General features: G+C 42.9%; 1 protein-coding gene across 4 annotated transcripts in view; it reads right to left on the reverse strand.

The window, feature by feature from the left end:
* Positions 1-1,186: 1,186 nt before the first annotated feature.
* nlgn3a (neuroligin 3a) overlaps positions 1,187-15,821 on the reverse strand; it is a 126,396-nt gene continuing 111,761 nt past the window's right edge. For all 4 annotated transcript variants that reach the window (XM_079351747.1, XM_079351749.1, XM_079351748.1 and 1 more), the window contains one exon: positions 1,187-6,534. In XM_079351747.1, coding sequence (XP_079207873.1) covers positions 5,676-6,534 — 859 coding nt within the window. In that variant the 3' untranslated portion in view covers positions 1,187-5,675. The remainder of the gene's footprint in view (positions 6,535-15,821) is intronic.

Raw genomic sequence — 15,821 nt, forward strand, 5'->3', positions numbered from 1 at the left:
ACAGTATCTGGGTTTGATGCAGCCATGAAAGCTCCGATGCATTATGTTCCTCTTTAGGAAAGAACCTGAACAATATGCCAGTGTGTCATCAGCACTCATTGGGAACAAACAAAAAAAAACTGCCTTTGGGGCAATTTTGATGTGGAAATACAAGATTATTGATGTTTGTCAAAATGCAGAATGATTTCCCTTTGGAGAAAAACAGGCTATTTAAATTACAAGATTTTTTGGTTCACTGACTGGTTCTACCCTGCTTCCCTATAAGTGATGTCAATTAGCTTCTTAGTCAGCAGAGGAATGTAGTAACTCAAGAAAATTAGACCTTAAATGACTTGAAATGAGCGCCTTGTCCAGATTATGGCACTTACAAAGCAGCAGAGAGAGAGAAAATGGGCATGCCATGTCCTTGTGAGACAGAGTAATGGCTGCTCAGATTGAATTTTTCTGCGCAGGAGGATAAAAGAAGAGGAAGAAGAGACAAAGATAAATGAGACAGGAAGATGAAGGTGAGAGGAAATGCAGGTAAGAATATGTTTACCACAGAAGAAGTGAAACACTTAATATCAGCTCACACGCACACACACACACACACACACACACACACACACACACACACACACACACACACACACAGCAGCTCTCCCCCAGCGGGTGGCACTGTGTAATTTGGCACATCCATTTCCTACTCTGGGTTTGTCTTCAGTGCTGTCGAGGCAGTCACAAACCCCACTGGGATATTCCAGCCAATCTTTGAATGATGTCACGAGTGAGACACACTCACTGAGCTGCAAACAACTCAACTGTGGAGAAATGTGCAGCTCCTAACTGTCCCGTTTTCTACTGCTGGTGATTCTTGTCAAAGGATGTTTGAACTAATTTAATCAAGCCTGCACAGGCCTGCTTGCTGAAGGAGTCTTGACCCTGTTTTCTCTGACTGCACTTTCTTCCATTTCCCCTTTGGTCCAGGTCTTAATTATGTGGCCCTTCACATACCCTCATGTATCATGAATTGTGTCCCCCATCTCTTCCCCTGCCAGCTCTCAGTGACATCTGCTCTTCTTTAACGGCATATGGTAAGATTACATGGCAAAAAACAAGTTGCTCTCCCATGACATTTCTTGCCTTTGATAGTTTGCTCTCAACTTCAGCACACAATTTTAGCTCAGAGCTGCTCTATGTGTGTGTCTGTTAGAGCCAACTGACCTCCCGCCACTACGGGCGGATGAGATGAGGGGACAGCCCACTCTGAATCATGTCTGATCTTAAAGGTCTGCTTCACCTACTCAAAAACAAAATAAAACACAAAAAAATAAATAAATAAATAAATTCAAAGAAAGTGGAGCTGACCACATCTCCCCAGGAGCAGATCCTCTCCTTATACTAAAAAATAACATTTTAACTGATTTTTCTGCATGACATATAATCACCATTGTTTTTAGTTGTTCTGATAAAACCTCCAAGCAAAGATGCGTATTGATACATTAGTAAGATAGGGCACTAGATGAGTCATTCCATTTGGTTTTTAATCAATGGCCAGCCTCGCTGTTCTGATGTGTTAACAAGCTAGCTGCTTACTTTGTCTGTCAGTCATCACATGTAGACTGGATTTGGGCTGTTTTTAATTGGAGTAATGGCTTAATGTGTTAAAAAGGCGACTGCTGAGAGAGCAATTCAAAAAACCAAAGAGTAAAAAATACATCATTTTTGGCGCTAAGAGAGGCTGCTGAATCAAGTGGTTAACATTGATTAAGCCTAGGGGATATAACAGCAGCTTGTCCTTTCATTCTGTTGCTCTAATGTGTAAATGTTTTATTTACTGGAACTACTTGATACCAAAGAAATAGTCCTGAAATACCATTGATCTGTTATTGATGAATGTGCTCTATAGATTATTCGTCGTAACAAGAATGTCTTTGTTATTCTGGCACTAGATGTCACTTTTTTTTGATTAAAAGAAACATCTTCAATGCTGGGAGAAGGACCCCAAGAAAAAAAGTCCATTATTTCCGCTGAACTGGAGAAGACTCAAGGCAGAGGTAAGTTTTTTAAAAGCCATCTATCAAATCCATCAAATATGGATGAAATCAAATCTGTGGACAAGGCAAGTCAGGGGGCTCTGCTTATTTTTATGAGGAGTTCCTCAGAGTCCACTAGACATAGTGTTTACAGGAGCCAAATGATAGGCAGAAAACCTCCTTTCTCGAGCAAATGGACCTGCTTATAAAACCTGAGAGAACACTAAATAAAGCAGTTTAAATTAAAAAAAAAAAAACAAAACAAAACAAAAAAAACATTCTTAGGGAATCTTTTGGGGTGATGTCCCATACAGATACAAAGAGTAGCTTACTAGCTTAATAAACCCTCATCCATTCAATTTCATTTTTTAAGATGACAGTGACATGAAACGTTAAGAAAGCAGTCTGTCGACTCTAGCTCTATTGAGAGGTGTTTAAAGGTGTAATATCTACATCCCTGTGACGTTTCACTTTCAGTCTGAATGTGGTGGTGGGACAAAGTGATCCCCACTCTGTACTGTCCTCGGTTTCAGCAGAGCCAGTGGGGGAGTGCAGCGTTCTCTGTGTGTGTGTGTGTGTGTGTGTGAGTGTGTGTGTGTGCATGTCTCACTTCTGCAATGCAGAAACACAATGAGAATTCACAGACTTGGGAAACCAACAGTATGCTGTCACAGAATCAGTGTGAATAAACGAAGACCCGATGACGGCTCAGCTTAGTTAGCTTATGACACTTTTTCAAAGGGTTAATGTTTTAATATCTGACTTAAAGCTGTCATCCATGAGAATCTGATACGTTCGCAGCTTATTGTAAAATATGTGAGAAGCTGATATTGGAATTTAGCGTGGACCTGAACTTTTTTTTTTTTCTGCTGATAGTTTTTTTAATCTAAATCTCACACACTTGCCCTTTAGGTACTCCAGGGGAATCAAACCTTTAAGCACAGCTCTATAAGAAAGCTTCACATCCATTATACTGTGAGGAGTATAAATCTACTGAAACACATCTGGCTATGTGTACAGCCTACTCTTAACAAATGCACCAGCACAGAAACACTTTTAAATGATTCTGTATGTATGAGACGCACCAGGTAGAAACCAACTGCCTATTTCTTTGTCAGTGGCTGCGGCTCATCTGAAGACGGGGGCTGATGAGGAGGTGAGCCCCATATAAGGCAAGAAGAGCAAAAACAAGATGACTCATATAGATCAGTCGCTGAGCAATTCCCCTCAAATAACCTGTCTCTCTTTCTGCTGGTGGCAGCATTGGTGATGAGCAGAGCAGACCATGCTTCTCGCTCTGCTGCTGCTCCTATCACTACATAGCAAGGGAAACTTTAATGGAACATTTCAGAAAAAAGTCGAAGCCTTGGACATAACGTATCTGAGAATTGCAGCACATTTCTTGGGTAGCAGGTCAGAAATGCTGCACTTACTTTACACACACTGGAGACAATCTGTGCTATGCCAAAATACCTAATGTAAATGGTCAGTTTTACTCGTAGAATCAATAACTCCAGTCTTCTCCCAGAGAATAACATAATAGGATGCAATATGAGTACATCAAGGCAATCTTTTCACAATCTCCCTTCGCTGCAATACTACTTTGCATGAATTACAGTAAAATCTGGAGTTATGCACGCAGATAGGCCCCAAGCTGTTAGCCTGTTTTTCTCAAAGGTTTCAACAAGAGAAAAGGAGGAGGAGAGGGAGAGAAAGAGATGGAGGGTGGGAGAGAGACAGTCCTGGGGGGAGACTTGCACTTGCTGCAAGAACACTTTTTTTTTTAACTCATTCAAAATGGAAATAATAGAAAGTCATAAAAGGGAGGAAAAGAAAATTGATCAACAGAGGAGAAAAAGTTTTGTGAAACTTTATATTCTTCATTTTTTACATTTTTAATTTGGCACATGGCACAATCAGCATGTATGCATCTGGTATACATAAATAAATATTAAATATTTTATACATAAATATACATATAGAGCTCTTACAAAGACACCAGGGGCAGTCTTGGCTTAGGATGTTTCATGTGATAACAATACATAGAGTTCTTTTTTGTTGCTGTTTTGTAGTCTGAACAGTTTCTTATTTATGTGGGGATGATATCTCCATAGAAGCCCTATACATATATGTATGTATGCCCATATTTATATATATATATTTAAAGAAATACAAGTGGGCACTGACAGGTTTATCGATGCAAACGAGCCACTGTCTGCTTTTGAAGAGGAAATCTTACAAAGTCAATGGAATCATGTCAGTTAGTTTTCAGTTGAATCTTTAGCTATTTTTTTCTCTTACACGTAAAATAATAGATTTTATTTTGTAATTTTTAAGCAAAATTAGACATATATAACTTTGAAAATAACAAAAGTGCTATTTCGCAAAGACAGACACCCAGAGACGCAGCAGAAACACTACTGGTGGTGAACCAAAATCAACAACATGAGAAATTACTCAGCCCCCACCCCCCCCTGAAACTACATTATACAACCTACAAAAAACAAAAAAACAAAAACAAAAAAAAACAGGTGCACGGACACACACACGCACACAAACACACACACGGTCTCTCGTACACTCTCACACATACAGTCTCACTCACTCACCACTCTTGCTTCTGCTAGTTCCGACAATGTGTCTCTTCCTTTATCTCAGCCTCTTCACCACGCCTGCAAGCAGGGAACTGGAAATCATTTTCTCATGCACACAAACACACAGGTGCTCTAAGCAGCATGTGTACGTGCACACTTTGTGTTTGAGATATTATCAGATAGCTTAACAGAGAAATTGGCTGTAAAAGATGCACTTTTTTTTAACAAAACAATCACAGTAACATAGTATTTATTTCTGCCTTCTCTTCTCCGTGGCAGCAGCTGTCCCAGACAAATTATTTCTATACGAGATTTGAAAAAAAAAGATAACACCATTTGTGTTGCTGTTGTGTTGGTAACGCAACAGAGAGAGAGAGAGAGAGAGAGAAAAAAAAAGATTTGCCCAAAGTGGGGTTTAAAAAAATCTCTACATCTGCATATCCTCTCGGTTCCCTTCCTGGTTTCAGTCTCTCATCTTTTGAGTCTCATCGACTTGTAACACACTCCACTTGGAATAGTCTCAGGGAATAGAAATCATGACAAAAAAAGAAGAAGCTTTGTAAGGCATTGAAACGTAAAACAAAACAAAGAAGCAATTAAAAACATTTTGCGAATATTGACATAGAGGCCATTGTTCGAGATGCGTCTCCCGCAGGAGGAAGAGATGGGAAATAAAAAGCACTTCTCTTTGTTTTTGTTATGAATTCAAGAAAAAAAAAGTGTTGATATCTCCTCAGTCTGCTTAAAAAGGCTTTTAAAATGATTACATTAGAAAAAAACACTGCAGAAAGACCCCCTTCCCTTGATAAGGAGAAGGGAAGCAGTTTGATTTTGGCAGCTCTGCACAACTTGACATCCATAGAGAGCTCTCAGCAACTCTCCCCGTAGTAAAAGTCTAGTTAAATCTCTTCACGTTTTAATCCGACTCATGCCCTTCCCCTCCCCTCCCCCTGTAACCCTCCCCCTCCCTGTGATATTTATAAAACACAATCCTCTCCTCCGTTCGTTCATCCTCCAGCTCCTCCTCCCTCCCGCCTGCGCTGGCTGGCCCCTGGCCTCCTTAAAGCTATACGCGGGTGGTTGAGTGGGAGTGTGGCAGGCCGGTGGAGTTGAAGCCGGATGTAAAAGTGTTGTAAGGGTGCAGGTTGGGCATGCCCACTAAAGAATTGGGGATCATGGTGATGGTGTTAGGGGTCATGAGGGGGATGTCGTCTGGAGAGCGCCGCAGAGTGAGTGTGTAGTCTGGCAGCGAGGCTAAGCGCAGAGCCCCTTCATTGCTGTTCCCCGCCTCACACTCGTGGTGCGTCTGGTTCATCTGCAGCGACATGATCTCCTCCTCGGGCGCGTGGTGGCCGATGTCGTTGGAGGTGGTCTGCCGCTGTGGGCTGGGCTGCCCGTGCCCGGACTCCTGTCGCCGCTTGTCCTTACGGTAGTAGAGGGCAGCAAAGGCCAACACGTTGAGGAATAGCAGCGAAGCTCCAACAGCAATGGTGACACTGAGCTCTGTGGAGTAATCCCGCGGATTCTCCACCACCAGTGGCCCTGTCTCCTCGTCATCGCTCCACGAATCTTTGTCCTCGCTATTGTAGGCTGGCGACATGGGGGGCCGCTTGGTGTTGAACGGCCAGTTGGTTTTCCCGTTGGGCCTCTTGGTGGACAGGGTGTTCTGGGTGGTCTCTGGTGGGGGCACTTTGGTGGTGGTGGAGGTGTAGTGGAACATGTCGTGGAGGTTGTACAGATGGGGCACGAGGTGTTTCCAGAAGGCCACTTTGGTGGCGCGGTAGTGGTCTCGCACGCGTGGCTTCAGGCCGATGTGCAGGTACAGCTGGTCCTGGGGGTTGTACTTAGACCAGGCCACCTCCTCGAAGCGGTTCGCCTTCGTGTGGATGAACTTTGTGTCCTGGGGAACCGGTTTGTTTGGATCACTACAGACAGAGAAGAGACACACAGAGTGCAGTGTTAAATAAGATTCTTACGGTTCATTTAATTATTCATGCTCCCACATCTATGAGGGGATGAAGGCAAATAAAATTACTACAAAGAAATCATAACAGTATCAGTCATAGCTAATACTTTAGCATGAAAGAGGTTCAGCCACCACAGGAGGAATTACTAATCTCGCTCGGCGAATCCTATGAACAGACAAATCCATAACAACAACCGACAGGCTGCAAATAATGGATCGAGGTGTATGCGGTTGGGGATGAATTTTGCCGCGTTACCTGACTTGGATCTCTCCTATCAATTCATTTCCCCACTTCCCCCCAAAACTATCTTTGTTTGCACCAAAACATCCCCACTTCTCTTTCAGCCACCTCTGTTCTGCGCCTCATCCCCTCCTCTCTTCTGTCCCCCGATTTTGTTCTTAATTCAGTTCAGACGCAGCCCACCCACAAAAACCAGGGCAGAGGCTTTTAAAGTAAACACATATGAATAAGTCAGCAGGCTTTAGGGCTCGCGTCAGGAGGCATCTTGTTGTTGATAATCCGATGCTGGTGGAGCCCCTCCGCTAATTGCTCAGGGAAGGCAGCACAGTGTGCATCGGCTTCCAGTGTACTGATATAAAGTGGACCATATTAATCAAGACAGGAGGAGGAAACTGCAGAGCCATGCACGTGTGTTTGGACACAGGGATGTTTATGTGTGTAAGTCTGAAAGATGGAGACAAAAAGGGACGTGTGAGACTGAGCGAGGGAGAAGGAGAGAGATTCTCAGGCTGCAGTTCCTGTTTTGATCTACAGAGTTCACTGTTCCACTTTTCACTTTCCTTTACGTTGCCTCGACACCGGATGGCCATTTCAATTACAGTGAAGCTATTGATTTATTGAATGAATTAACATATAGCAATCACACAACTCTTTGTTGCCTTGTTGCCCTACAATGTCAGGAATGGGAGCTCTGCAGCCCATGGCATTGCTTTTGTTCCTGATGAAATTACTTTCTGTGGAGGGACCTGAAGAATAGCACTACAGCCTTGAAAACACAATAATTGATGTTGGAGCTGAGAAGTTAGAAACAGTGTTGTTGCGAGGAGGAGGCACTGCGCAACATTTCTCTAAATGTCAGGAAATATCCCTTTGTGGGTCTGGATGTGATGCTCTTGGCAGGCAAAGTTCAAATGGAGGGGATATGGCGGCTATATAGTACGCTTTCTTTGGGGGCACAGGCTAAAAAAGCTCCCAACACGGCCAAGAGAATTAAAAAAGCCGTGTTGGAAGAATTCACCCTCTGTCTTTGCTCCTGTTTGTTTCTCTGCTGTCAATTTTTCTTTTTCAGGTCAGTGCTTCTGGGAAAGGTGAGAGAGAAAGAGAGAGAGAGAGGGAGAGAGAGAGAGAGAGAGAGAGAGAGAGAGAGAGAGAGAGAGAGAGAGAGAGAGAGAGAGAGAGAGAGAGAGATAGAGAGTGAAAGAAGGAAGAAGACAGAAAGAGAGATTGAGGGAGAGAGAGAGAGAAGACAGACAGAGAGAGAGAGAGAGAGAGAGAGAGAGAGAGAGAGAGAAGTAAAGCAAATTGAGATGGCTGGAGCTGAATCCCTGGACCTCGGCTGGTGTCAGCAGAGCAGCCCGTAAATAACCTCTTTTATTAGGCCCGTAATGATCCCCAATGAATATTGACAGCCAGACTATGATGACTTTGTAGCTGAATATCTGTAATTAAGTTTCAAAGGAATGGGTGGTGGAGGTAAGGTCATATTGATCTCCCTGTGCACAACATGCCAGAGAACAGGACGTCAATGGAACAGCCTGAGACGTGGTTGTCTGCAGGCTTCATGCTGGCTGTTTGTGCTGTTACACACGCACACATGTAAAAGCACACTCGCCCCCCCCCAACACCACCACCACATTTCTTTTCCTCACACGTATATGCATGACAACAATAGTGGAGGTCGGAGCAATCTCAGTTAATAGGAATTCAGGGCATTTCCATAACACTGAAAATACTCTTTTCAGGAGGGTCAATACGCAGAAATGCGATGGTGAAAAAATTACAAAGGTACTTGGACAGATCTCACCAAACAATCAAGGTCTGTGTGTGTTTGTGTGTGCTTGTGTGCGCTTGTGTGCGTGTGCAGGGAGCAGCAGTGGAGAGGGGTTAAAAAAGCTCTTTTGTGGCTGGCTGGCTGGTTCAGTGCAAGTGAAGATGAATAATTTAAGGAACACAAAGAAATCAATGTGGCATCTTTAGTTAATTTGATTTGCCGCATTAGAGAACAACTGGCTGCCTTATCTAATTACACACACATATGCTTGGGTAATTGTTGCAAAGTCAATAGTAAACAGGCTACATTCCTTTGAACACTTTCTACCACCGCTGCTCAACTTTGGGCTGCACGCTGACTTTGAAGTCCTGCCCTGAGCTGTGGAGTCTGAGCGAATGATCTGAGCTTGCTGTGTTTGCTGCTCAGCGTGGAGGGGGCTTCTAGGTTACCCTGCTCTATTTGTACTGGGGGCTGCTGTGTGATGCAATGTAGTCAGATCCACTTTATAATGTTTCCTGGGCTGTGCTGCTGTGTTGTTCTTTCTGAACGTAGTGAAAAAAAAACAAAAAACGGATGTTTTATCTAAATTCTTTGGGGGGGAAAATAGAGGTAGTTCAACTTCTAACACCTGCACGATATGAGCCAATACAGTAGTCTTGTGAAGCTACATTGTAGGAGCTGCTCTTTCTACCTCTCTTGTGCTTTTGAGATCAAAATACTAGAACAATACAAATTGGTTTAAAACAACTAACAAGTACAAATTTGCAAATCCCGAATGATAAAAAAAAGTACGAAAAATATAATATCCCCCTTTGTAAAGAAAACACAACGAGGTTTAAGTTTGTCGACTTTTACTGTGCAGACTGTTTAAACCTCTATAAGTAAGCTCCTTTTTCTTATCATTAGTTTTTTATGTGAAACTATTTAATGATTAAGAAGTTAGCTGACACCAGTCACAGCGGAAGACTCGGAGACAGACGGATCGAAATAGAATGAAACAAGCTGGAAAGTTGATTATAAGATATCAATGTTCAGAAGATTTTTTTTTTATAGAACAAGTAAAGGCAAATTGGAGACTTTCCATTAGAGATAAAACATGAAGAAAATAATTGAACACAATCTTAACCTGTAAGCAGCCACCTGACCTGAAATGAAACAAAGAGGAGCACTAGCAAGAAAAAATAGATTTGCCTGCACATTTTGAATTTGACACTCTTGTGTTAAATCCTCTTGGTCACTTTATTGTTTCTCATTCAAATATTGCGACAGTCCAGTGTTAAATAGTCAAAAGTTGCTCACTGTATGTGTTTAGCCTTTGAGCAAACGCCTCATTGTGACTTGTATGAACAGTCCTGGGATAAAGTGATGTTTGTGGTCCTGTCGGGCTCCTGTAGCTCCCTGTAAAAGCTGATAGCCTGCCTCCTGTCAGGCCTGCCACTTAATCCCAACGGTCATTGGAGCTGTGGCTGGCCTCCCAGGCAGAGAGGAGGGATTATTACACCAATAAAAGCGGGCGTTTTAATGGTCTTTCAGATTTCCTCTGATGTGTTCATATGGCGCTGTGCTTTCATAAACCATGGACTTCATCTCCTCCTCTTCCTCCTCCCTCCTCCTCATGATGGCCAGCTGACCCCCGCTAACCTTGACCTGCCATGCGTGTTTAAGTGCTCCCATGTGTTTGTGGCTGTGATTGACTGGGAGTTAGTGCGTGCGTGCTTCATCTCCTGCCTGTCACCATGTGTACATGTGTATGTGCGTGCTTGAGTTTGCAGCCCATCATGGTGAGATGGCCTCTGGGGCTGCACAAGTGCTTCACTTGAACGCAAAGCTTGTCATATTTCACAAAGCGGTACATGCTGTGTACTGATGACTCTCCAGGATGATAAAAGGCAAAGCTCTGAGTTCAGTAACTGTAAGTCCTTCTATAAGACGCCTGGGCCACCTGCATGACAGACATACGCTCCCAGCTCTAGCTTCACACGAGGCAGAACAGGACCCAAGCTCATTACCTATTCCAAGCCCTATCTTCAAGCGCTGATGTAAAAGGTAGATAAGGGGGAAGAATGAATATCATTTTCTTTCTTTTTTTCATTTCCCATGTACCTCCTTCCCCTTTTCATCCTGATGTAATTTGAAGCGCTTGAATGATCATAGACCTAGCCATCACCAAATCTGAAAAGACACATTTAGGTACCCTTAGGCAGAGAGACAAGAATCTATTTTCACTACACTCAAGGTCTGTGGATCCTGAGATGCTTATAGCTTCTCAGAATAAAAAAAGGAACATGCATTAATTTAGTGGCACCGATGCCTGTTTGGCTATGCTGCTAAAATATGCAACGTTTAAACCTTTTCTTTTTTTTTTTTAAGTTATTGTTCTTGCTGTTGTGAGACAAATTCCTCCCCTGCAGTTGTTTATCTACTTCCCAGGTAACACAAAGTAAGCAGCTAATTGTGATCTTAAACTCCAAAAGAAGGTTCACAACACCTTTCCCTGCTTTTTGTACACATATTTTAGAAACACACTCAATTTGTTTGCAGATCGTCTCGGCGTGGATGCGGGGGGAAACTTCCGCACTGAGCGGGCAAATGATCCGACTTTGCTCTTTTACCCTTCATGTGGTCGCACATTGGTGCAGTGGGCTGAGTGATGCGTGGCTCATATTTAATGGCAGCCTTTGGTTCAGCAGGCTAAGTGATGCAGGGCGAGGCGCTGTGACTTTGGGGCGTGCAGAAGTGTTGGAGGACACAGCTCTCAGACCACTCCTTTTCATGGACGTTATTGATTTGTTTGATTAGATGAGTGACAGCAAACACAACACCTTCTACTGCACCATACACAGTCTCTATCCCCTCTCTACTTTTTTTTGAACAATTAACACCTTTCACTATGAAAACTAAAACACGTTTCACTCTTAAGCCCTTTAAAATGTTTTTTTTTCTTCATATGAACATGAATCTTTTAGTATTTATAATTGTTTTTAATCAAAAAATCTCTTACTTATGGATCCACTTTCTTCCTTCCTCCCCCTCCCGCTGTCCTGCTCTCATTACATTCAGCACACAGCATGGACACCGATCAATTGCATCCAGGCCCCTTAACAAGCCACACCACTTCCTTACCTTCTCTAATGCAAATCAGGATATTGGCTACAAATCTCCCATCAAGTGAGTGCCTATTTAATGGAGTAGGTAGGTGGCTGTGCTGTTGCACAATGCCGAGCTTTCACACACTCCTGGTGCAGGTCGAGTTGGCCCTCACGAAGGAGGCTAAAGGGAACAGGGGGAATAATCCGGAGAAAGGACAAGTAGGGGGGCAAGGAGTGAGTCATGTAACTGCTGGACATCTGTCGTTAAAAAAAAGACAACCTGTTCAATCGGTGCATGAATGAGGTCAGATGAGAGAAAAAGTTGATGTTTACGCACTGTTAAGCCTTCAGAGAAAGGTTGTTCGATTGACACGTGGGAAGAAGACCGAAAAAAAATCAACATGCAGGACTGTAAATCAAAGTGTCGGCTGTTAAACTGCACTATAGACACATTGTAGTTACTCCTATCTGCATTTGTTTCGTTTGCAGCCATTGTCATGAAAGACAAAGCAATCAATACTGCATATTTTAGCCCATGTTGTGAATGTAAAACATGAGCAGACTTCTGTTCTTTTTTTGTGTAGAATAATGAGAGAGAGGGAGGGAGAGCTGACGGGAATGCAGAAAGAAATTCACATGACAGCGCTCTGCTCTCTAACTACCTAGCAGCAAGGCACAGCGCAGCATGTGGCACAAATAACCCGCCACACAGGGTGAAATGAGCAGCCAGTAGGAAAAAAAAAAAAGCTGGAGGAAGATGCAACAACATATTTATAAAAGTAATGATATAGAAACGATTGATCTTTTCTTGGCTTTCTTCAGCCTTTTTCTTAAATGTTTTTTTTAGGTTGTTTATGTGCATAGTCCTGATTCTCTGCTTATTGCAGATGTGACTTTGACAAGGTGCTGAGGATGCCACATGTGGCGAAAGTTTGGGAGAACTGGTTCAGGAGAAGTTATTGTGGCAGTTAAGTGCAGGACAATTTGGCCTGTCAATAGTAAAACAAATATTGCAGCCAGAAAAATAACTCTGAGCTGAGTAAATCCCCTGCTTCTGAAACATCCCTAACTGTCAGCAAAGAACAGCCTCATGGTGTAAACGCACACCCTCACAATCGCTCTCGCACACATGCGCACATGCACACTAAGAAGATTTGACAGTGTGCACTCTCTGTATGCTTTTATGCTTCACTGACACTGATGGAGGACAAAAAAAAGAAAAAGAAAAAAAAAAGGCGCATGGTCTGGGATTTGCCCTGTAAAGATGACACATGGGAGCCAGGGACAGGGAGAGCTTTGGTGGGGGAACGCTGCTATGATACACACTGTTGACATGCAGCCCAAGTGTCTCAACATCGTGTCACACATGGTTCTACACCAGATTTGGAGAGCGGGCAAAAAAGTGCAATCTGGGTCAGTTCATTACGAACATCTGGAAGGGGAGTGAAAGCTGCTGCTTTACAGATACGAAGAAAGACGGCTGTTGGATGGAGCCAAGGCGGCAAAGAGAATCCAACAGTGTCTTAATTAAAAGGATGTCCTCCAGAGCCAGATTGGGTTGGCTGATGTTGGAAGAGAGATCTATATCCCCTTTTTGAGGTCTAAATGAGGAGGATGAACTTCAGAATCTATGGGAAATATCTCATATCCTATTCCCTAAGGAGTCCATGGTAGAACCTTCGATTTAAAGTGGGGTAAAATTACCCTTTGGAGATGCACACTGAGTTTTCTATTATCCTGGCATCTAATCCCTGGCTTTTACCATCTGAGTGCCTAATTGCGGCCTTCATGTAATCCTCCAATCTGGAGTAACGCCAAAGCGACACACCATAGGGTGTATGCTTCCCATAACATGGCAAGAGCGGACCTAGAACCGGTTCACTCTCACAATGCTCTGCTGCTTTTCACAATCAATCAGTGATGCGGAAATCTACAAAACTGACACGGGGTCAGCGGTAAAGTGCAATTTGTTGTTTCAACTTCTGATGCTTTTCAAGGGTGAAGGCCAGGTCAAAGATATTGCAGGCTCGCTGCCCATGGTGCTGTGTTAAATCTGATCTGGTAGGTAAGATGAGCAGGCTGTCATCATCCATCTGTCTCCATCACTGACAATGTAAGATGCAATTAAAAATGAGTCAGTTTTTAGCAGTGTGCATTCACCATGAGGTATAAAGACTTTTTTTTTTCTTCAACCAGAAGATAATGTTCTTGAGAGGAAAGTAAAAAATTCCATCTGAATCCACACATTTCAGAGTTGTGTGTTCTGACACAAGATGGCTGCCAGGCAAAGGAGACAGCTGTTTTTAGTCTAAGCATCACTGATGGACCTCAGTGCTTTTCCTTGAGGATACAGCACAGCAGACATCAGTCCATCTGCACTGCTCTGCCATTAGCAGTTCAAGGATCTCGCAGAGCCGGAGGCCCAGGGATCAGCCTATCAGCCAGACGACTGGATGTAAATGCCACCTGATTGGACAGATGATGATTTAGAGGCAGATAAAAAAACAACAACATTTCAGCCTGCATCCCGTCTAGGATGGGATCAATACTTCTCTGGTTACAGGGATTGTCAAATTACATTTTAGTTGTTAGAAACGATTACTAGTAGTCATACAAAATGGTCAGGCTTTGTGATGGGTGAGGGTAAAATTGTGCTTTGTGGGGAGCGGGAGTAACCCAAGGCACGAGTGATCGACTTAGTCCGAGCCAAGGGAATCGATACCGCCGAGGGCAAGAGTTTGATATGTCTCCCTGATAAGTCTCTGTGTCTTTTGGGCCTCGATATAATAGAGCATAGATAGTGTTTCCTGCCCAACACACAAACAGCACACAAAAAAATACACACAGAAGTATTCCGAAAGGCAGGCAGCCATGCACACATTCTCAACCCAAACAGGCAGCCAAGCAAAAAAAGCACAGCACACATTCTGGGGGGACATTTAATCTTCCTCAGATTCAATATGTCTCAGGTTTTCAGACTGGGACCCAGGAATTCCGAGGCAAAAAAACCCCACCTCTGAAAAAAAAATGTCTTTGTTGAAAAATGCTTTTTCTGTCCTTTACTATCCATTTTGGAGCTTCTTCTTCCCCACAGCTTCTTTTCTTTGGTGCAGAAGTCCTTTTAATCGGACTGAGATTTTTCTCTTTGACTTTCACCGGTCTGGAAATGTGAGCACTGGATTTACCTCTTTTCTATTACCGTAGTTTCACTTATTTGAAAGGTAAATGAGAGATACTTGTAAATATGTTTTGCTGCTAAAGTATTAGACTCAACTCAGGATACAAAAAACAACCACGTGTCTGATATGAATTGGATTGATACACTGGATTGGTCTTACATTGGTAATAATTGGTTCCTGAGTGGTCAGAATCTTCATGTTGTAAGGACCCTGTCGCAGTGAGTGGTTCTATCAGTATCTGGATGTCATTAATTCATGAGTTCATGTAACATGTTTAGTAAGCCTGATTTTAAATAAGTGTACTGTGTGACTGTCAAGAGATGAATGTGCTAATGCTACAGTGATTACTATGTGTAATAATTGTTCAGTGTTATGTGGAAACATTTAGGATGTGATGGCCTTTCATCTAAAGTATTCACAGTATTTAACTTTCTGCCCAAAGCGACCAGTCCACTCCATTTTACAATAAACAACTCCCTTACGTATACAATAACCAGAAACAATATTTAGAAGGCCCCCTTTATGACTAAGAAAAAAATGACAAATTAAACCTGTGCAATTAAATGTGTAATTAATGCCTGGAACGGTTCTTTCACCCTAACGAACGGTAAAACTCTACACAGTAAATGGTCTTACAAATATATATTAAATATATGGTATTAAATACACACACACACACACACACACACACACAGACACAGACACAGACACAGACACAGACACAGACACAGACACACACACACACACACACACACACACACACACACACACACACACACACACACAAACTGTATATACTGTATATATCATCAGCTGGCTGTGGCTAAGGGGTTAACCAACAGATCGGATCGGGGGTTAAATCCCCAGCTCCTGTGGCCACATGTTGATGTGTCCTTGGGCCAGACACTTTAACCCCAACTGGCTCCTTCAATTGCTTTGGTTGCGACGTACGAATTTTACATAGCA

The sequence above is a fragment of the Symphodus melops genome (genome assembly GCF_947650265.1).
Source record: "Symphodus melops genome assembly, chromosome: 9".
In the NCBI taxonomy this organism is placed as follows: domain Eukaryota; kingdom Metazoa; phylum Chordata; class Actinopteri; order Labriformes; family Labridae; genus Symphodus; species Symphodus melops.